Source organism: Rissa tridactyla, chromosome 5, assembly GCF_028500815.1.
Source record: "Rissa tridactyla isolate bRisTri1 chromosome 5, bRisTri1.patW.cur.20221130, whole genome shotgun sequence".
Classification (NCBI taxonomy): domain Eukaryota; kingdom Metazoa; phylum Chordata; class Aves; order Charadriiformes; family Laridae; genus Rissa; species Rissa tridactyla.
Genome location: NC_071470.1, coordinates 54,661,488 through 54,683,801, shown reverse-complemented (window position 1 = coordinate 54,683,801; position 22,314 = coordinate 54,661,488). Strand labels below are relative to the sequence as shown.

The 22,314-nt window shown below is 41.8% G+C and overlaps 1 protein-coding gene across 6 annotated transcripts in view; it reads left to right on the top strand.

Annotated features, from left to right (window-relative positions):
* EMCN (endomucin) overlaps positions 1 to 22,314 on the top strand; it is a 57,369-nt gene that overhangs the window by 26,175 nt on the left and 8,880 nt on the right. For 3 of the 6 annotated variants that reach the window (XM_054203220.1, XM_054203223.1, XM_054203222.1), the window contains exons 5-10: positions 2,181 to 2,303; positions 8,754 to 8,786; positions 12,523 to 12,588; positions 14,120 to 14,215; positions 15,982 to 16,006; positions 17,043 to 17,104. In XM_054203220.1, the coding sequence (XP_054059195.1) occupies positions 2,181 to 2,303; positions 8,754 to 8,786; positions 12,523 to 12,588; positions 14,120 to 14,215; positions 15,982 to 16,006; positions 17,043 to 17,104 (405 nt within the window). The other 3 variants (XR_008466659.1, XR_008466660.1, XM_054203224.1) reach the window with 2 other exon arrangements.

The window sequence follows — 22,314 nt, the reverse complement described above, 5'->3', positions numbered from 1 at the left end:
CATCTCTACTTCACCCCTTGACACCGGAGCGGGGAGCCTGTTTTGCAGTCTGATGAAATAAATGCAACAAGCTTCACACCAAGCCGTAGGTAAAGGCATGAGTCATACCTGGTGCTACCCCTGAGTCGCAGGAAGAATTTCATCCAGGCTGAATTAAAAAAAAATGAAATGGAAATGCTGTGATCCCCTGCCGAGGCATATCCAGCGCGCAGCCTGTGTTCCTGAGAACAATCTGTTCTCACAGCTCCCAAACACAAGAGGAGCACCCAGGGCTGGGCTGCTGCCAGGACTGATAGGATGCCTGGAACGTGTGATCCCCATGGGAAAACAGCTCTCCATGGGGTTACAAGGCAACTGGATGCCTCCCTCCTCGTCTCTCCCACACACCCAATTGTTTTGCAGCATTTGCAAAGCGTATTTATGTTCAAATGTCTCTGCACATGAAGGCCTACTGTTATTCTGCCGTACTTTTCATTTTTCCATGCAAGCTTTTACTAACTTATGATAAGGGAGACACAAGATGGTTGCTGTTACTGTCACAAGCCCGTGCGTCTTAAAGAGAGAAGCAGGTTCTTTGGGGTTTTTGCTTTTTCTTTTAAATTGCTCTCAGATTAAAATTCAACATTTAAAATTTGAGTCTGAAACAACCACAGTAAGAACCAAAAGTGGAAAAGATTAGCTTTTAAAACTTCATTCAAAGCTTCTATGATGAGAATGCAGGAATGATTAAAGTTCTGAGATCCTTGCATTATAACATAGTAAAAAATGATGTAGAGGGTCTTTTGCCGTCATCTCTACTACAGATTGGGCTTGCATACTGAACGGGTACAATGCTGAGGTTTCTGGAGGGAGCTGACAGTGAAATTATGCTTCTCATTCACTAGAATTCCAGTGAAACTTTTAGGCATTTAAGCTTGTTTAGCATAATTTTCAGTTTGGTTTCCTTCCATGCCTTGATCTTCAAAGATACCATCCCTGGCTGCCCACCTCCTCTCAGTTCCCAAAGTCGTATGAATCCCTGGACTCCAGTGGCTTCTGCTCAGTCTTTCTTAGCTCACTGATTTTTGAAGGTTGTCTCTCCAAGGTATTGCACTTAAGAAACAAAAGGGGAAGGGAAGGTCCAAGTTAAGGGTGTGTGGTGGTACAATAGGGAGCACCCCCAAAGTGTTGGGGTTTTTTTCCTGAGAAAAGGGCTCTTTGAGGGGTCAAACTGGTAATCGGAGTTTCTGAAAAAAGCATGTGATGAAGCATTCCTCAACATTCACATGTTGCATGCACATCATGTTGCTAAAGTTGTTTTAGTTCCGGTGTTTGAAATTCATATGAAGGGGCACTGAAAACAGTTTACAGCTCAGTCGCATCTCTGGTTTATATCAGAAAGGAAGTATAAGGTTACTCTTGGGCACCCCTATGTTTTATTCAGTAGGCACTGTCTCGCCTGTTGTTATGCTGAAGTTTGAGCGTAGGCGTAGGAATTATCAGCTGTGCTGGAACAGCTTAAATTCTTTCTTGTTGTCATTTGGTGACCTTCAGTTCCACAAGGTCAGGCGGTGCCCTGCACCACCACCTTGGACTCACCCTAAACTGCAAATCTTGTGACACAGGTGGCCTTGATCCTCTATTGACTCTGTGAGAGCAGAAATAAGACACTTTAGTTTTTCATACATTAATTTTCAGGGATATATTATTTCCTAGGCCTTAACAGCACAGAATGAAAAAATTAACTCTGCTCTTAATTACAATCCCTAAAACTTTTTACAATATAGCATTATGTGACAGTTGTGGCTGAAGCTTGCTTTTTTTTTTTTTCCCCATTTTTTGTTAAATGAAAGTTAAAGGTAGAGGGCAGTAAGCAAGTTTCTATCTTCTGCTTATGTTGTTCTTGGTGCAAGACTGTCTAGTTATTCTGGGCTCCCAAGTCAGAGCTCTAGGCTGTCTTCTGGCACAGATGTGAGGCTGTTTCTGATGCTAGGATGTGCTTTAAAGATGCCTTAACTATGCCAGTAGTAACAACTCTGTAGGGATGGTTCGTTGCTTGACAAGATGTTACCAGGAGCTCTAGTGCTTTCTGACCTTAAGTCTCTTCTCTGATGGCAGGAATATTTGTCTGGGGGATGGTGCAGGATCTAAGACAATGCTTTTACAGGTGTATCTTACCTGAATGTCTGTCTCATTTCCAGCTACGCAAGAAAGTGGAACACAATTGGCACAAAATGGGAGTTTGGATGCTTCATCTACTACGGGATGGTCTTTTTCCTCTACAACCTCTCTACAAAAAACCACTTCTGCTCCTGGAACCTCAGGTAAGTCTTGAAAACATACACTCTATTTTCCCATACAAACAGTTAAAAAGATGCAAATAATTTCGAGTCTCTTCTTCACTTATGCGTTGTCCTGGAATGAGGGCCACCTCCTTATTCATGCAGGGTATGCTGTGTCCATGTCATCTAGCTATGAAGTTATGATGAGTGATAGGTGAACTTCAAAACATTCATTTGGGATACTCAATGTCATTACAGGAGGATATAAATTACAAAAGATAGCAATCTTTATATATGCTGTATGTGGTCATTGTGTAGCATTGACTGCCAGAGGAGGTTATTGAGATAAATTTTCTGGCTGCAAAGCAAAGGAGACAAAGGAGAAAACAGCTATAATTTTTCAATTGTTAATAAATCTGGAGGGCAAGTTAACACATATTACCAATTGAATGACATTGTTCAAAGCACAACATGGTCACATGCAGGGTCAAAAAGATATTAATCCTTCCCAATTCCAGTCTAGTTTTATTTGGTTTAGGGTGTGTTTGGATGTATTTATCCACTAAGCAATGCTGAGGTGAACACAGATGCCAGGTCATATGAGTGATCATTTATTATGCTTTGAGGTGGCTTAACTTTCCTAGATTTTGAAGAACCACTTATTCCGGTTTTCTTAAGGTCTCTTGAGCCCTCACTTCACTCTGTACTTACTTTCATCTACAAATGTGTAAATCCAATAAGGACATTGACTTTGTTTGCATATGCCAATTATTATTAACGTTTAACATCCCCCAGGGGATACAAGACTCATTTTAACAACCTCCGGATTGTGTTTGTGAGAGATAATCATGTGCATGTACTGTGATTTTTCTTCATAGAAGATAGGATTGGATATAAAAGTGGAGTACTATCATATGCTCAGTACACACTGAAATTCTTAGAAGCATGCAAAAAGATAACAATAAGCATTTTAAGGAAGTTAAGATTTTTTTCATTTTTAAGCCAAGGCCACTAATTTAGGGGGGATTCTTTGCAATTATTTCAATAAAGCTACGCCCCGTAATGCATATATTGTGAGCTGTAGTTACTTGATTATCCTGTTAGGTTTTGTGTCTTTTGGCAGATGTGTGCATGGTATGGAAACCTTACCCTTGTTACACTGCAATAAAGCAGTAAATCACAATGTCTTTATTAAAGGTTCTCTCACACTAGTAAATTCTCCAGGTTAAAATATAATTGTAATACATACCTGGATGTGGATCACGTGTATTGAATTACCTACTGCATTATTTGTACAATTACGCTTTACGTTTAAAATTTGCCCAGAAAGTTTTACAACCTTCCTTGGGTCTGTCTGTGAAAGTCAACACCTTAGGTCACATTGCTGTAAAACCAATAAATCTTCTTGAGCTCTGGGATGACCCAAGACACCAGGACTATAATTGCCTGGCTGAGAAAGAAAGGGCCCAGGGGAGTCAGTGTAGGTGCTTGGCACAGCCAGTACTGTGAGTTCCCATAAAACTACCATTTCAAACTCGCTTCCTCCTGCAGCAGGATTTCCACACTTACACCTTTCCCGTCTCCTCGCAGCACCAGCTCCTCCCTTCTTTCTTGCAGCTTAGATATGCAAGAAATCCCATTACTCACCCTGATCAGTTAGGTAGCTTATCCCAAATGGGTGCACCTTTAAGCCACCTTTGCTCGCTTATTCTCTGTATACATTAAAGACTTTAAGAAAAAATGTTTTGGTTCCCTCTAAACAGATTTCTTCTCTTATGTGCAATCTCTCAGGGCCAAGGGAAGCCATGTGCTGCACCCTAATAATCTTTAAAGCAATGCCAGTGTGAAGCCAGTTGTTTTATTCTGTGCTGAGACTAGAAGAAATGCTGACTCTCTCACTTCCATTAGATTATTTATTCCCGGCTCTTTGAAATGTCACATTCAGGGGCTTCTATAGGGGCTAGATATCTTTTGTTCACCAGAGTAGAGGCTGGTATGCGCAATGGGGCATCCCACGCTGCATCCCACAGGGAATAGCAGAGCTTGCAAGCTGAAGGCACCCAAGCCACAGCTTCTGCGTGGGAGCTCAGGGGAAGACAAATTCATGTGAAATTTATCCAAAACAGAACGTTTCTACTTGGTGTGCTCAACCAAAATAATTCAGCTGGCTAACCTCAATGCAAAAGAATATATTTAGGTTTGAGACCATTTTCCATTAGAAAAAAAATGCCATTTTGATGAAAATTTCCTTTCTTGCTGCAGAAAAAGAAAAAAGCACATCTTGAAGAGAAATTTCCAATCAGCCATATCAAAAGATCAGGTTGTGGGAGGAGTGCCACAGAGAGCTGGAGAGAGACTGAAATGAGTGGGGGAGCCTAGGAAAGAACTTGGAGAAACATCAGAGAACAGTATTGCTGTATTAAAGAAGATTGAAACCACCAGCCATGGAGGAAGGGCTGTGTAGTGCTCACCCAGGTTAGAGAAGGGACTGTTTGTAGCAAAGAGAGCAACCTGTATGTGTGCCATTGACACATACACTTCAAATTTAACTTTGGCTGTCAGGTGTAATATACCTCCTACTCATTCTCCACCTCCACAGAGGATTGCTTGCTAATATTTAATTTTCTACTTTTGTTTAATTAGTGAAAAAATGGGGATTTAATGGATCAGTCTAGAGTCCAAACACATTTGAGAATCTGCAAGCATTGTAGCTTTTTATTCTGTGACCTAAACAACAAAAAAAATCTATAAAGCAATATGAGCTTAAATTCACCCAGCAGGGTGGTAAGATCAAATGATCTATTATAATAAACTGTCAGATGAATCAACCTGCTGCATCTATTGATATCTTTATTGCACTCCTCCAATTATAAATCCTACTCACTTGATTCACAGGAGGCATCTCCCTAAGAAAAATTCTTGTGACTAAGACAAGGAGGGTTTGACTCTTTCTGTACGCAAACTGTGTAGGAATTCTGGATAGTGATATTAGGTAAAAATTACCCACCATGTCTTCAGCTTCTTCACAAAGAGAGAGAGAGTGAGAGACAAAAATCAAAGTGCCTGGGAGATAGAAAATATAGTAAAGCCTCAGTTAACACATTTACAGATCTATAGCATGGTCAGGTCAAGGAAGGTGTTTTAAAGTTCTTAATGTTGCTTTGGTTTATATTGTGGTATCCCCTCTGAGTAATCAGCCAAATTTATTCATTTGTTTTGCCAGTGAACACAGTTTCTTGTGGCTGCCCTCCAAAAACAGAAGCAGCAAACTGCAGGGTATCCAGGCTGCTTAGGTAGCAGTTGTTGGAGAACAGAGTGGGGAGAGGTTAGTTATTGGTCTCTTTCTCCATCTGTCAAGCTTCTAACCAGCGCTGAACTGACTCAGACAGGTATTTTCAAGTCAAACCACTGTCATATGCCAAATTTTTTATCCTTGTCCTCCTTACTGCACAACGAGGACTTCAGCACAGCCAGTGTTGCACAGCTCACTTTTCATGACGAATCTGGAAATCTTCCCAGATTATTTATGCAGAGCATCTGCCCCCTAACTCACCGCAGCAAAGGATGTGGTAAGCTCTGAATAGGCAGATAGAACAACTCTAGTAACTATGTTAGCAAGCAAAATGCTGCTTTTTCTTCTGTCCTTCTCTTTCTGTAGAACAGCAGTGTATGACCCCACCACCAAAAAGGTCACTAGATGGTTATTTAGAAAATGCAAACTGAAATCACCTGCTGAACTGCTCCACAAGCACAGCTTTGTTTGTGTGGCAGGGCTGAGCAATCTCTGAACAGAGGGTGAGCTGGCGCCTTGCTTGCAGACTGGTGACAGGGGTAGAGAGAGAAGGGCACAATATTTTTCCTATTTAATTTTTCATGCTCTAGCAGAATCTGGGTGAGATATCTTTGGGAAAGATGCTTGTAGTTTTATTGTGTGTAGATGAGTGCAGTTTTTAAAAAATAACAAAGGCTCAGGAGGCTCCTACAGTCCTTGAAGGAAGGGCAGGGGGCTGCTGTCATGTTTCCTACCTGGGATCATTTCTGCCGTCTGGGTTTACTGAAGTGATGAGGTCTGGCCAGGACAGCAGCATGGATTTTAGTTGTGTCCGTGAGTACTGAGCTGCAGGTTGCCTGACCCTTCTTGTTTGCAGAGCCTTATGTCACCTGCATACAGCTTTGACAAACCTTAAGTCTTTGGGCTGAACCTGGATATCAGTCTCGGGTTTGACATGCTTTTTTGATTTATTATTTGCTCTAATTTGAGCCAAGATGGTTCACATTTTTTGCATGAGTGAAGTTAAGGGAAAATGTGTAATTCTGTTGTAATCTTGGGGGATTTTCTTAGGAAAGCTCAACTCTCCTCAGGCGTGGGGGACAAGACTTGAAATTTCATAGAGAAGTGATCTGTTTGTAAGACTTTACAAGGTCTTCTGCCTTTCTACAAAAATATGCATGCACAGGGCTTTACCATTTGCCTGTTCAACCATTGCTGTGTGATCACATGGTATTTTTTCCATGGGATCCCACTGCTTATAGGCTGAAGAAAAGGCAGTATTTGGGTAGCAAGGAATCATATCATATTTGGATGTTTCCTTAATGCCAGGTATGTGTCCTGCTGCATTCTGTACTGTGTATCATTCCAAACCTCCTTTGACAGGCGAGTTAATAACTTTCCGAAAGCTTTTCCTTGGCTCTTGTCATTAATGTTGCCCAAGCATGCTATAAACATCGCTTAATGAATCATCACAGAGATCCTCTCTGAGCAAGGTTGACACTGCTTTTTTCAGATGGATTGATGAGATGATAAAAAGGCTTAGGAAAAAAAGTCTCCTCTGGATCCTAGGAAGCCAGGGTGAGATACCTTCAGAGTACTTAGCATTACTAATATTTAGTATGCTCAAGAAGAGCTCTTATTGCTGACTTTTTAAGTACTTGGTTTTTCAACCTGAATGTTCTTTTCATGTGTGTTTGTGCTTAAAATGCAGTTAAAGCTCTGTCACATATATCATTAGCAAAAGTGGTTATTTGCACCCCAGTGGCTCAAGTGATCCATGGTTTTAATTGGGTGCAGAGAGGAGGAAAAACATGAGCAGCCATTCTGGTTTTCAAAGTACATTCACAGCAGCAGAATAATGTGCTTCACTCCTGTTACAGCTCCAGTGGTAGGAGCTGTCTGTGCAAAGTATCTGTCCGCAGCACAGAAAGTACAGCGAGGGCGTAAGAGTGGATTTGTACTCCCCGGGGACCCCGGTCAGAAGAGGAGTGCTGCAAGCCCAGGAACTCAATGGAGAGGCTCAATGCCTGCCTGGAATTATGGCTGCCTTCACGCTGCTCCTGGTGGATCACATCCTCCCAGGGAGCTCTTGGGACAGGGTCAGATGCACCACATTCCCCACAGATGCTGTGGCAGCAGTGAACCCTGAGGAGACCCAACGAGGGGGCTTTAATGGTGCCCTCCAGCCTAGAGGAAGGTGACCAAATGCTGTGAGTTATACCTCAAAATAATAAGCGACTGCTAAGGATATATTGCCTGAGGGATTTTTTTCCATGGTAGGTCCAGTAATGCAGTGTGAGAGGCCTCACCAGGCAGGCAAAGTGCCAGTCTACTAGCCCCTGGCAAGAGACAGTCTGTCTTGTACGAACAGACACATGTTTTGCTGCCAGTTCACACAGGTGGATATTCTCAAAAGATACAGACAAGTTAGGTGCCCAGCTCCCTTCGACTTTAAAGTGATTGCAAAAAGATTTAATGCGACATAGTAAAAATTACTGTGGGAGTGATGGTTGCCTGTGGCTAGCCTCCAAATGTGAAGCATTCACAGCCACCTTAATTTCCAAGCATGCTACAGTCTAGATACACAAAAGCAGCAGCATACTAACAAAAAGCTAACGAAAAAATACTGTTCTGCACCAAAAACTTGTGAAATGGCCGGGGGAAGCTGACAGTAGCAGGCCAGTAAGCATTGTTCACAGCGCTCTGCAAGGTCCATTTCTTCTTCATTACCAATGCCTCTTAACTCCTGCTGCTCGGCAGTCTGCTAGCCAAAAGCACCAAGATAATTAATGAAGATTCATTTTTAAAGGGGTTTGTGACACTTGAAGACGTGTCTCAATTAGGCATTTGAGGTTCTTTTATTAAAACGCTTATTTGTCAGTTAAATACCAGCTATTCACTCCCAGGCACTTATTTGGTTTTGGCAGGAGGAATTTTTTAGGAATGTATCAATTAATTCAGGATTTTCTCCTCTTAAGCAGAATAACAACCCAGCATAGGCTGTGCTTTGGATTCTGCTCCCATCTATAAGGGATGTCTGTAGACTTTCACAGCTCAAACTTTCTGGGCTTGAGAAGAGTGTCATCGTGTCAGTTCTGGGTCAGCATTTCTTGTGGGGTTACTGAGCACGTTCCTAGAGTCTGCCAGTTTGTATGTGAAGACTCTGGACATCTAACCTTAAAACAGTTACTAATAAACCTGTTCTTTCTGTTTTATTGCAGGCCTTCACGTGAGCTCCCCAACAGACTCGACAAGTAAGAGCTCTGTGCACGCTGGTGAAAAGGGCTGGTGTGGGGTGGGAGGGGGCGCAGCCTGAGGAAAGGAAATATTCAGGGAACAAGGAGGCTCTGGGGGGAAGAATGAACCTGAAGCATAGTGCAGAGAAGCAGAGAACTGGTGCTCAAGTTGTAGCAGTGAGTAACTTTGCTGTGATTTCAGCTGAATGCCATGTTGGACTAGCAGACACTGAAAAGGCAACAGGGTGGGAGCACAAAAAAAAAATCAGGCCTGGCATGTTGCATGATGCAATAGGGAATTGATATAAATAGAGTGTTTACCAAGAAGCTTGTTCTTGTCAGTGGCTCCCATTCCTTGAACTGTGGTTAGAAGCAGCAGGTCCCAGAGTAAGGCAAGAGTTTCCTGTGCTAGTGAATTGTATTGTCCTATTTTCCTTTCTCTGGGCTTGTCAGGAAACAGTCTCTTCTGTACCGGTCCCTGCAGTCCTGCTTGTCCCTCCTGTTACCGTGATGGATTGTTATTCTGATCCCATATCATTCCATAGCTGGAAAATATCTTCCAGATTCGCTTTCCAGATACAGAGAAAGTAGACAGGATGGACTGACTTATGAGAAACTTCAATGAATGAAGTGGATAACTGAGTTAAAGTTTTCAATTGCTTAATCCATTTTATTCATTCAGTAGTGCTTCTTTTTAGCTATTGTACTTCTCATTTATGATCTCAGGTAGTTTGAATCATAGAATAGCTTGGGTTGGAAAGGACCTTTAAAGGTCATCTAGTCCAATCTCCCCTGCAATGAGCAGCGGCATCTTCAGCTAGATCAGGTTATTCAGAGCCCCGTCCAACCTGACCTAAAATGTTTCCAGGGATGGGGCGTCTACCACCTCTCTGGGCAACCTGTGCCAGTGTTTCACCACACTCATTGTAAAAAATTTCCTCCTTGTATCTAGTCTAAATCTACCCTCTTCCAGTTTAAAACCATTAACCCTTGTGCTATTGCAACAGGCCCTGATAAAAAGTTTGTCCCCATCTTTCCTCTAGGCCCCTTTAAGTACTGATACAAGTACTTAAGCTACAATAATGTCTCCCCGGAGCCTTCTCTTCTCCAGGCTGAACAACCCCAACTCTCTCAATCTGTCCTCACAGGAGAGGTGTCCCATCCCTCTGATCATTTGTGTGGCCTTCCTCTGGACCCACTCCAACAGGTCCATGTCCTTATGTTGGGGGCTCCAGAGCTGGACGCAGTACTCCAGGTGGGGTCTCACCAGTGTGGAGAAGAATGACCTCCCTCGACCTGCTGCCACGCTTCTTTTGATGCAGCCCAGGATACGGTTGGCTTTCTGGGCTGCGAGTGCACATTGCCAGGTCATGTCCAGCTTTTCATCCACCTGTACCCCCAAGTCCTTCTCGGCAGGGCTGCTCTCAATCCCTTCATCCCCCAGCCTGTATTGATAGCAGGGGTTGACCTGACCTATGGATTTGTCTTTCCGCATTACTCACATCTTGGTCGTTTCATAGAGGACTAGAAAAATAACCAGAGAACTTGAATCTTCAGTTTTTCTCCTGAGGAGATGCTGCACAAATGCAGGCACACATGTTCCTGTTTTTCAGTGTAATTTGTTTCTGTTGACATTTTCAGTCAGTATCCAGGATAACTCATTGCTGTGATAATTGCCTGCTTGCCCTGTATATCATGCAGTATATCAGGTAAAGTAGGGAAAAGGGCAGTAGTATTTCCCTGGGAAATCTAAACCAATCACATGGAATTACGAATTCATAAGAACTATTTCAGTCACTTGATGATGGCTCACAGTTTCCAGCCTTGCATTATCACTGCTCAGCAGAGAGGCACCACAGAGAGAGAACTTCTGCTTTAAAGAAACAGCGATTTTTCAGAGATAAGCGTCTCAGACAATGATTGTTTCCTACACTGTAGCATCAGAATGTCTCAGCTGTGGCTGTATTGTTTAGGCACCACACAAGCACATAGTAAATGATCACTTTTCCCCAGGAGGTTTCAGTCTCTGGCCAGACAAATGAAAGGGGGAAGGAGGGGGAGAAAGGAAACAGAGAAGCTAAACAATCTGCCCAAAATTCACACAGCTACACAACAGCAGAATAAAAATGAAAACACAGCTCTCTCAAATCTTTCCCTTTGCACTACCAGTCAATCCACATAAATTTTTAAGTAGAACCATGTGGCTCCTAGTTACCTGGAAAATCCAGTATACTGGCATACCCAGCAAAGCTGTGGAGAAACTGCCCTCTGGCTGTTCTCTGCCTTCCTCCTCTTGCATCAGGCAGGAGAAAATGTATTCTTATATATCCAAACAGACCAATAAGTTGTGAGATTGGGAATATTGGCAAAAGGAGAATAGTGGGGAAAAAACACTCACCAAAAAATTTATCAATAGTGGGCCCCAGTTTTTGAAATCATTACAGCAAGGAACCCCTACAGGGTTCGGACAAAAAAAACCATGTTTGTTACTCTAATTCAGCAAACTAGAATTACATGTACTGCCTATACAAAAAAGTAAAAAATCCATCTGTAAAAAAGATGGACCTGTCATACAGAGACCAAGCAGAACAAAATTGTATTCTAGCCCTCAAAATGGCCTTGGGAAATTGGTTTTAATGACCCGGCTAATTTTGTAGTTTCTGCCCATGAAGTTGAGCCCTCTTCTGTGCATCCCTACAGGTGTATGGGGCATGAATGGGTACCTGAGCAATGCATGAGAGTCTCAGTGTCTGCTACCATGTTCTCACTACTTATATACAGAGCCACACTCTCTACTAGCCCCACTGCTTAACAGACCACCTTCCCCAGGCGCGTTTCAGAGCCATTTCTGATATTTAAATGAGCAATGGAAATGCACAGCTTTGCATTACAACTGCAATGCTAGGCATCTAGCTGTCCATTTGTCCTGCTGATCAGCTTCTTCAGTGTTAGCAAGCACACGTCCGCCCAAGCCTCCATCCAATATGGAATATACAATCATGTATGCTGTATAATGTAACTAGGGAAGCACCGATGTTTGCTTTTTCTTTTTTCTCTTTTCAAATTCAGTGATTCCTTTTCCACAGACTGTATGCAACAAGGTAATTAATATCTTGGGTTGTTGATACCTGACTGAAATTCAGATTAGCACCTGAAGGTAGAAATGCATTCCTTTAAACCCTGCCATAAAAAAATGCCCAGAGGCTCCCAACAGCCATTGCTGTCCCCAAATGTGGCAGGGAGAGCGCACACATCCCTTTATAACACTCTCAAGAAAATTGCTAGCTACTAATGTTGCATGTCCTTAGACTTCTTCATCTGCTATTCGCACTTTTTTATAATTAGCAGTGAAAAATTTTGGTCTGTCTTCTTTTGGAAGCAAGTCTAATTTTCACTCTCTTGCTTACTTATTTGCTTGTCAAGATATCTCTTCTAATGTTGAACAGTACCTTAACCTCTTAAAAGTGAAAAAGCTTGTAGCTCATAACCTGTAAGTGGACAAGCAGATGATCCTATGCACTGCACCCATGTGAAGTGTGTGTTTCTTCTAGTCCATACTAGATAAACTTTTCCACCCCTCTTGCCAAGTTATCCAGGTATTACTGAGAAGAACTATAGCTGTGGAGCACCAAATGGCTTCAGAACTAGGGACACAGAAGTTGTTTTGGGAGGGTAATTTTTCAGGGAGAGTTGTCTGGGGAGCACCAGCAATTACATGTTAACCTGAAAGGCAATATTTCTTTTGCAATTCTAGCTTTTGTCAGTCCTGGAAGCAGTTCTGGAAACAAGAAAGTGCCAGAGAGTGCTATCCACTATTCTAGTGAGTGTTCCTGCTTTATTGTCCAGCTTTTGAGTTTTCAGTTGATCAGTTTGACTTTTGATGAGCGATTGGAGTAGCACAGAAACGACACTGGCAGTTTTATTTCTAGCCTTACCAGATGTAGACCCTATTATAAACCCAATTTAACTGCCTGTTGTAAAACTCCTCTCAAGAGAATAAGAGCTTAATAAGTTGACACCACTCTCACTGGAGAGCCGCACAATTATTCCCAAGGACTAAAGTCAAAGTGATAAAACTGGAAAAAAATATGAACAGAGTCATCCCCTGTGGGAGAAGACACAAGAAAACGTATGAAAATGTTGTTCATATACCATTATGAGCACATATTATATGAATATGTTGTTATGAATGTATTACATGAATATATTGTTCATATTGTCATGGGAGAGGAGGACTAGGAGGGAGTCTTCTGGATATTCTTCAAGCCCTTGATATTTGCATGGTGCATGTTACTTAATCTTTTATTTTAATATTATGCATCTCTAGGGCAACAGTGTTGCTGCAGATCTGCTATTTCCTACCCAAAGTACTGGCTTAGCAAAATATGTTTGATGTTTTTGCACTGTAAACTTGTCTCTGGGTTCTCCCTCTAGTTCCACAGATACACACACACACACGTATCTATATGAATATTAAATATTAATTGCATCAAGAGCCATCAAAGATGCTGTTTCTAAATATTGGGCAGGCATGACGGCTGATGCTGAGGAAAGCTGTGAGAATGCAGCGGCAGCTTCCCCTGATTTGAATGTGGCCAATCGCTGCCAAAAAAAAAGATAAATGGGGAGAAACTGGGCTTATATATTTTCCCGGGAAAGCTTCTCTTCATTACATAATTCTTTCCTTTTCGCTTCTTGGCTGGGAAACACCTGTCAGGAAATGGCAGATGGTGGGAAATAATAAAAGGAAAGAAATGTCCTCATTTAAAAAGGAGATCTTGCATTTTCTATCCCTGGTTGTAAGTGCTGTGGGGAATGTTACTGAATTATGTAACTCCTTGGTGTCTTTCTGGGCATACAATGTTAAAAGAGAAATAATCACTTCAGTTGCTGATTTTCAGATGAGTCTTGTTTTCAAAAAAGAGGAAAAAAAAATTGCGTGTGTCAAAAATGTATTCCTGAAGCACGATTGTTTTGCAAAACCTTTGGGGACCATCCACACTGGGGGTCAATCGTCAGTATTTTGATCAAGATTACGGTGGTCTCAGTGGGGCGCTCTCCTACAGAAAAATGGGTGAAACTGGCTCCACAGGGCAGCACGCATGCCAGGGAAGGACTAAGGCTGGGGAAGGAAGGTGCCTAAATCCTACCTCCACAAAGGCTGCGAGCTTGAGGCTCATGGATGCGGGAGGAATAGGAGGAGTATCAGGTTACCCTGCTCCAGAGAAATTGGTGGTGTTTAGTGAAGTGGAGCTGGAGGTGCCTCTTGCTTTTGTGCACACGACTGCCTGTAGACGGAGCCAACGCAAGCCCGGGGCAGCAGGCAAAATGATGTTCTCCCTCTTTTGCAGGCGTTATCTTGCCAATTGTGATCACCTTGATAGTCATTACCCTTTCTGCCTTCTCACTGGTGGCTTTGTACAGAATGTGCCAGAAGAAAACTCCAGGTATTTGGTTTAATTTCTCGGGGGGGAAGGGGGGGGGGGCAGGGCAGGAATCAATGTGCTTTTTTTAGTATTAAAAGATCTCCGGAGTCTTATTAGATTACCTTAACCATAGATGTTGCAGTAGTCTGATAGGGAACCTTCTTGTATTTTAAAGTATTTTGCTTAAAGTAGGAAAGTAACACTTCGTTTTCAAAATCAGTAGGAAGAACAGAGGGAGCAAAAATGTCTGTGATTTTTGGAGAATACATAATACCATAAAGCTTCTTGTTTGCGTTTTTGCAGCTACAAAGAGCTAAGAAGCAGCTGTGCTAACACAATCAATCAATAAGGTAGAAAAAAGCAGTGAAAACTAAGTTTGGATATATTGTTTAACAAAATCGCTATATTTATTTCATCTCTGTTCTAAATAGAGGCAAAGAAATATCAGTGTTTTCCTGTAGGAAATACCTGATATTTACATACATACACACAGTTACATACATTATACATAAGTAAAATTTTCCAGTTGCGGTATAATGTATATGGGAACAAAATACCTGAGCAAACAGTATTTTCAGAAACAGTCATTTTGACAGGTCAGCTAAAGCCAGTATCTGTTTTGATGCTGTCCGTGAAATACTTCAGATAATGGGGTATAATTCCACTGAATTCCATTTGCCAAATGTTTCAAAGAGTTTTCTGAGTGGGCCACAAGCAAATGCAATTCTCCATTGAGTGAAAACACAGATCCGAATCCAGACTGTGGTTTTTCTCTCCCCGCGAGCTGGCATGAGTTAGGAGACCTGTGCAGAGCTTCAACTGTGAAATCACCAGGCCTTGGAAATATAAGCTCACAACAGGGTGTTGAAGCTGTAGACCAAGGCAAATAGTGTGTCGTAACCAATTTAGCCAATGACATGGAAAACCAGACCCAGATAAACAGAGGAAGTGTGATCCTTGCTTAGGAAATTACTGAGTATTTGGAGTCGAGTGGTAAAGACACGAGGTGAAGAACATTTCCTTGCCAGCCTCCCCCATGCACAAATGCCAGCAGGCACAGTACTAACAAATTCACTTGGAAGCTAGAGAGAGTAGATCCATAATTGTGGTGCTTCCTGCAGGATTTATTCAGTTCTATCCAGTGTGCTTCCCTTGTGGATGGAGAGCCCTGTGCCCAGTGCTATGGGGCTAGAATTGGCCCCGTGTCTCCGATGTAACCCCTTGGCCCCATCCATCTGCCCGCACTTGCACATAAGAGTAAAATATGTTCCATATATGATTCATTTGGGGGAGAAACTCATTCCTCATCAGTGGGGATGACAGACTCTGTTCTCGGATGTCATGCCAGGTTAAACCCCCAAAGCATACAGCCTGGCAGCTTATTCTCTCACTCAGCTCACCCTGTATCTTCTAGCTCAGTTGTTCTTTACTCGAGAACCGTTGCATGCTCGCCTCCTCTGTGCCAGCTACCCGGGGATTTGGGAACTGCAGAGAAAAATGTGCTTCTGTTGTGCTCTTGCACAGGTCACGTTATTCTCCCTAGTTTTCAGAAGTATCGATTCAAGCAATATCAGTTCACTTTCACAGATGACATGGTTATCTTTTGGGAAGACAAACGAGAAAAATACCAATTGCCATTCAAGCTCGTTGACTGTGTTAATGTACTTAATGCCATACTGCAAAATCACAACTAAGCCTTGTGACAGCAACTGCAATAGCTATGTCTAAATGTTTACTTATCAGAGTTCCAGCAGTCAAAGCGATACTAACTTTGTTCCTTCTTCCAGAGAGACCAGAAAACGGCACTGAACAGTACGTTGAATCCTGTCTTTTCATTGCTTTGAGATCTATCATGGGGTACTTGTGAATGCAGCAGATTCTGCATGAGATTTTCTTTGATCTTTCTCTGTTTAAACATAATAAGTTGTTGCTGCCCCAAAGAGAAGTATCCTGATGAAAGTGATGCACTTGCAGTTATTGTACACCTGTATGCATGATAAGCAGCTGTTCCAGCATGGACAGAAATGTGATAGCTCTCAACTGTTTTGCAGTGGATCCTTTTGAAAGGGATAAATGGCTTATGCTGTGTCACAGGGCCAACTGGCCCAGTCTTTTTTCTCTTTTTTTCAATTTTTGCCCCGTTGATTGTGGCTTCCCCCCCGTCCCGCCCTGATCCTTTCCTATCTCCATTCTTTTGTTCATGTTTTCTGTTTTTAATGTTTTTTATTCTGGATTATTTTTCTCTTTCTTTTTCGTTGTCCCCCATTATTTAATTTCTCTCTGTCCCATCTTCTCTACTCTACTCCATTTGCAGAGGCTCAGTTAAAATAGTATCAGCACAAGGAGTTTCAGGAGCGTGAAACTGAGAAAGATCTATTAGAAGGTGTATACTAAAGGCCATTGGGTCTGGCTGTGGCCTGTTTTGCATGACCAAAAGCAATATTTGGGCTACTGATTTACTTGCTAGCCCTGACTCCCTGGATAGCTGAAGTGGTCTTTCTTGCAATTCAGCATGGCTAGACACCTTGTATTGACAGAGAAAAAAGATGACTCCCTCTTTTCTCCCAGATGTACTTCTGCAGAGCACTAGAATGAACCTGGAATCATGCAACTTGATTTATTACATATTTTAAGAGAAAGGCATTTTTTTCAGAGATATTGGTATATGGTGTTTTCCACCACCAAGACTTATGCATGATCCCATCCAAGCCCATTTCAAGCCCTCAAGTGTAGACTGGCATAGGTGCTGCCTCCTTCGGATCATAATCGTGGAGTTTTGTTTGGCTGACCGACATTCATGCTGAGCTGTATGCTGACTGTCTGCTTAAATGTTTTCTGGTTTCAACAGGGCCCAATCAGATAAAGAAGGAGTCAAACTTCTTTCTGTGAAGACAACTTCTCCTGAGACTGGTGAGTGTTTCCTCTGTGTGTGTGTATGTCTGTCTCTCTGAGCACAGAGAGGAACAGTTGTGGGATGTCATTTCCATTAGTAAAACCGTCTTCAGTTCCTGTCAGGCCAAAGTCACTGCAAACAATTCCTCTGTGGTGCAAATCCCCACATCGGGAGCCTGTAGAGCTGCGGTGCAGCTGCACTGTGTGGGGTATCAGTATTTGGAAGTCAGAAGTATGATTGTTTTAGGGAAAATAATTTTTTAACATCATTGATGGTAAGTGATCTACAGCTGGGCATGTTCAGGAGTAACCATGATCGTGATATTTATCAGCTAGGTATCACTATACAAGGAAGTTTGAGGACTGGTAGTATCCCTGGGTCCAAAAGGTTTGGGAGTCAGTGCTGCATGTAAACAGGGCTCTGCTGGAGTTGGTGGCAGCAGTGTTCAGTCAGCCCTGTATCCAGCCAGCCTTTGCATACAAAATCCTACTCTCATTGCAAATTCCTCTGTCCTGTGCTTCACTGATCCAGTTTCTTGCAAAATATGTGTGTAATAAAACCCAAAGGAACAGAGGTTGTAGATAACATGCACAAAAGAAAGCAAAATCTCATCAATGTAAGTGAAGAGATGGATGCAGTTATAGGTTCTGCAAGAAACAAAGTAGCAAAAATAAGATTTGAGGCAGAACAAAATTCTGACTAATCTTATTCCCAGCTATTCAACATTTTAAAAAAAAAAAAAAAACCAAAAAAAAAAAAACAACCAAAGAAGAAACCTCCCATGGTAGTCTTAGTCATGGTGAAACCTTCTCACTTCACCCATTGCAGTTCGCTTCCTCAGCCATGTAGGTTCCATCTTTGCTCCTGCGTCATCTGCACAAGTCATCCAGGAAAAAGAGACTCTTACTTTATGCTTTTATAGGCTATTTTTTTAAGGTTTCTGGCCGTCTGTTTCCCCTAATGACATTCAGAGGTTGCCTGATAGCTGCCCTCCCTTTTCCTCTAAATTCTTGAGAAGTTCTCTGGAACACAGCGTTTGATCTGAACTGTCCTCTACTTCCTGGCGAAGCACAGTTTGCACTTTCCAGCCTTCTCTGCAATTCCCAGATCTTGCACAATCCAAAAGACCCACAGGGCCACTCTGGCAGCCCTTGCAACAAACAGGAGATGTGTAAGGTCCCGGCAGCCGTGCAGGCACAGGGCAGCACACTAACAGGCTGGAGGAGGAGGAGGAGAAACATGCTCCATTGCAGGCTGCATCATTCTGCCCCACTGCTGCTGAGTAAATGCAAAGTATGCTTTGGCACTTCAATGACTGCACTTCAGAGCTTTGTGATCTGGGAACTTTAAATTTTTTGTTTTGTTTTGTATATGTCTTTGGGAATAGACTTTTTGCTTTTCTTTAAGGGGTATTGAGTTCTGTGTATGTTTACATTTAAAACCCTAGTATTTTTTTTGAAAACTGAATGAAGTCAGAATCTGGACTCCATAGACATTTTTTTTGATTGATTCTGCCCTCATACTGCTCTCAACAATACTTCATTGGCAGCAGGAGAATTATTTGTGGTTTACAGCAGGGTAAATGAGAAAAGACACAGGCTCGCTGGTTTTTGGGGTTTTTTTCACAAGGTGAGGTCTGGTGCCTGTTAATCAGCTACTGGCTCACCAAGTATCTGAATTTCTTCCATCCAGAGGATGCTTGATATCCTTTTTTACTGAAGTATGATGTATGCATGCTATAATTGGAAGGTATGAGTCATAACCACTTAGAAGACAAGATTCTTGCCCTCTTCTCATTAATACAATTCATATTTGAACTAGCTACTGTTTTCACTTGAATTCTTACATCTTTATAAGTTTCAAAATTAAACATGCTTTCACAGAAATGGAAGTCCTGTTTTTTCCCCCAGTCTTTAGAGATACTTTACTTCTTCAATTAAAAGCACTCTGAAAGAAGGGCCTGTTTTCTTACAGAAATATTTGTCACTCATGCAGGTATTTTCAAATATGTTAGGATGCCTGCCCATTCAAATACGATTTACTTGCTTCATTAAAAGCTCAGGCATAAAGGAAAGTGTTTCTTGTAGTACAGATAGAAACTTGAGAAACGTCTGACTTGTGGTCCCTCTTAGAACTACCGAAAAACAATTGCACTGTGTAAAACTTCTTTACATGTGTTCTTCTTTTTCCTTTTTAGACACATAAAATCCAGCTCAATTAAAAAGTGAATTCATTGTCCAACCATTTAGAAAGTGTGTATTATAGCTGCCTCTGATTGTATATCCCAATAAAACTACAAAAAGTTTAGACTAAAACTAGGAAGTTCTTAAGAGCAGCCTTAACTGTAGACCTACATCATCATCTCATTATCACCAGCCTGCTCAGCTGCCTAAGATCAAGCATACATATAACAACATACAAGGATACATACAACATGCTTTGACATTTATTCAATTGAAGCTTAATTATAAGTATACCTTTTTAAAATTTTTACTTTTATTATTCCAAACAGAAGACCTTGAGATTGTATAATTGTTTAAAAAATGTGTAAAAACCATATACAAAAACCAAATAACGATACGACCTACGAACTGCTCAAGCAGGCAACCTAGAAAAACCCTGTGTCAGTGTTGTGCGTGGTATATCTTGATCAAATGTTAGGGTGAGTTTAATCTTGCCTTAATTTATCTATCTAAAAACTAAGCCAGCTGCACATAGTCAGTTGAAAGAGATATACGTGTCCAGAGGGCTATTTATCCCATCTGTCTTGGACATGTATCTTGAACTGGAATGAGCTGACCTATGGAGGTCCATTGACTACTGAAGGATCCTATTTTAGGACTTCTAAAATCAGGTTCTGATTATAAATTAAAAGAAAAAACTCCTTTTTCAGAAGCATAGCTGAATTAGATTTAATCGAGGATATTATTTCAAACACCTACAATTTATGTGAAAGAATACAGGAAAAGAACAGTCTTCAATGAAGCCTGGCCTAAAGTAATGTTTTTTAATCGAGAAATATCATCAGCAACACTAGGTAAAATTGAGATTTGACATTCTCATTTTTTAAAACTATTTTTAGGGAAGATGGAGTTGCAGATGGCTTATGAGCTCTAAGGCACCACTGGTTGAGAACTGATGTAGTAAAACAACAAACAGACAAAACTAAACACTTTTGAATTTTTCATGCATGTTTGCCAGTGAACTGGAACACCTGATGCAAGACAAGTGCCTGTACATGCTTCTTATGTGAACGTTCAACTTGGATAAAAATGCTCACGATACTGGAACAGCCACGAGATTGATAGTCTCAAAAGTTTTACACTAATGCGCAAATACAGGATTTGCTACAGCCGTTCCATGTTGACTATACCGGCAAATTTAGGGTGGCTCTTCTGCAAGACAGAGCTCTAGAAAATCTACCTGCAAAATATTTCTTATTTGGGATTCAACATAGCCCACAGAACTGCATGTCTGGCTTGTCAGTGGCAGGTATGTTTCCCAAGAATATAAGATGGAGGGTTTTACTTGATGACTAAGAGATCAATACCATCATCCATGATGTTAATGATAAAGTATTGCCTATCTTGAAAACATATCTAACTTTTGCTGTCAGGGTTCGTGCATGTTTCACTGAAAACCAGTGAAGGTACTGATCACCTTTTAGGACTCCTGAAAAATGTCGAGGGATGGAAATTCTCAGTAACAGAAAGACTGAGGAATAGAAATTGGGGTAAGGTTAGTCCTTGCAGATGAATGACGCGGGATAGAAATTTTGATACCTGAGTAATGACTTGACAATTTTCTTTTATGGCCCTTGCCTGGAGTACCCATTCTAAGGCAGGTAAAATGTATGAAGGGCCTTTATAGTAGCAGCACGCTAGTTCAATATTCGATATAAAGTCTCATAGGAATGTGGCAGGTGACATAATATTTCGGAGTTGTTAGGTATAATCCTGGCACCTAAGCATAAGCTGATTCATTAGGGCATGTTTTCGAACCAGTGTGTTCTCTTTTGCGATGATAGGGTGGGATATGACTTACTCAGCTTTTAGGGGTATTGTCTGTTCTGCATTGAATTTGCTGGAAGGACATTAAATGTGTCAAAGCTGATGTGGCTCAGATTTTGGTGAGGCACCTAGAATGGGAGGTGGCTGGAAAACAGTCCATGGTACATGTCTGCATCAGGGCTCCCCAAAACACTCACTGTAGACACAAATGAAAATTGAAGTGTTGCTACCAAAAAAAGCTGGGAAAATATACCAGGCAAACATCAATATTTGAGGAGACACCTGACCTGCCACACCTGAAACACCCTTAACTTGTTGTAATCACATGGAGGAAGGGATCAGTCAATTTCTAGAAGCGCTCTCAGATGGCAGCGCACTACAAAGTAATATGAACCAAGGATGCAGAACAGCCCCATATACTCCACATCTCTTCCAAAAACTGCTGTCGGTTAATGGTAATAACAACCTTAGAGCTGTTATCTGCTTCTTCAACTGGATGTACCTCCTGCCTGTAGATTTTCATAACATTTCTTGGGTGCGTCCCTTGCACAAGATGAGCTACCTACCTTGAAGATATGTGGGATTTCATGGCATAGGTTAATCAGACCCCATAACTTCAGTCACTTTTGAGATCACCCTAGTTTGTGCCTGCAGCATTCTTCTGGACTTCCCGAATTTCCAAAGCTGCCTCTGCAAAGGCTTTGAGGATTCCTAGCCTTCAATGTCAGAGGCTGACGACTGTACTATATGTAGTGACCAAGCACCAAAATCATCACAGAACAAAGAAAAAACCCTTGTTCTCATTCAGCACAAAAACTTGCTTTGGTCATTGGAATACACATGAAGTTCAGCACCTGATGAGACAGCCCACTGTGGTGCTAGGGTCTGGACCTGGAAAATCCTGTGGTCTTCTGAAATGATATGGTTGAACGACAATATCTTCATCACTGCTTTCCATGAATCTCCAAGTGCTGAGACTGTTTAATTAATCTACCTGTGGCTGTGGTAGAATGGGACAAATCTGGAGCTGCGGTAGAGGACTATTCCTCCTTGGTTTCTATCATGCTGAGCACACCTGAGCATGGACTGTGGCATTCAAGGAGGTAAGAAATCTTTGGTTTTTACCTCATTAGGGGTCCAACCCAGGGAAACTTACCCCTGACAGGGGGCATGGTTCCGTAGCAGACCGTGGGGTTTCTCAACACGCGTTGGTAGTT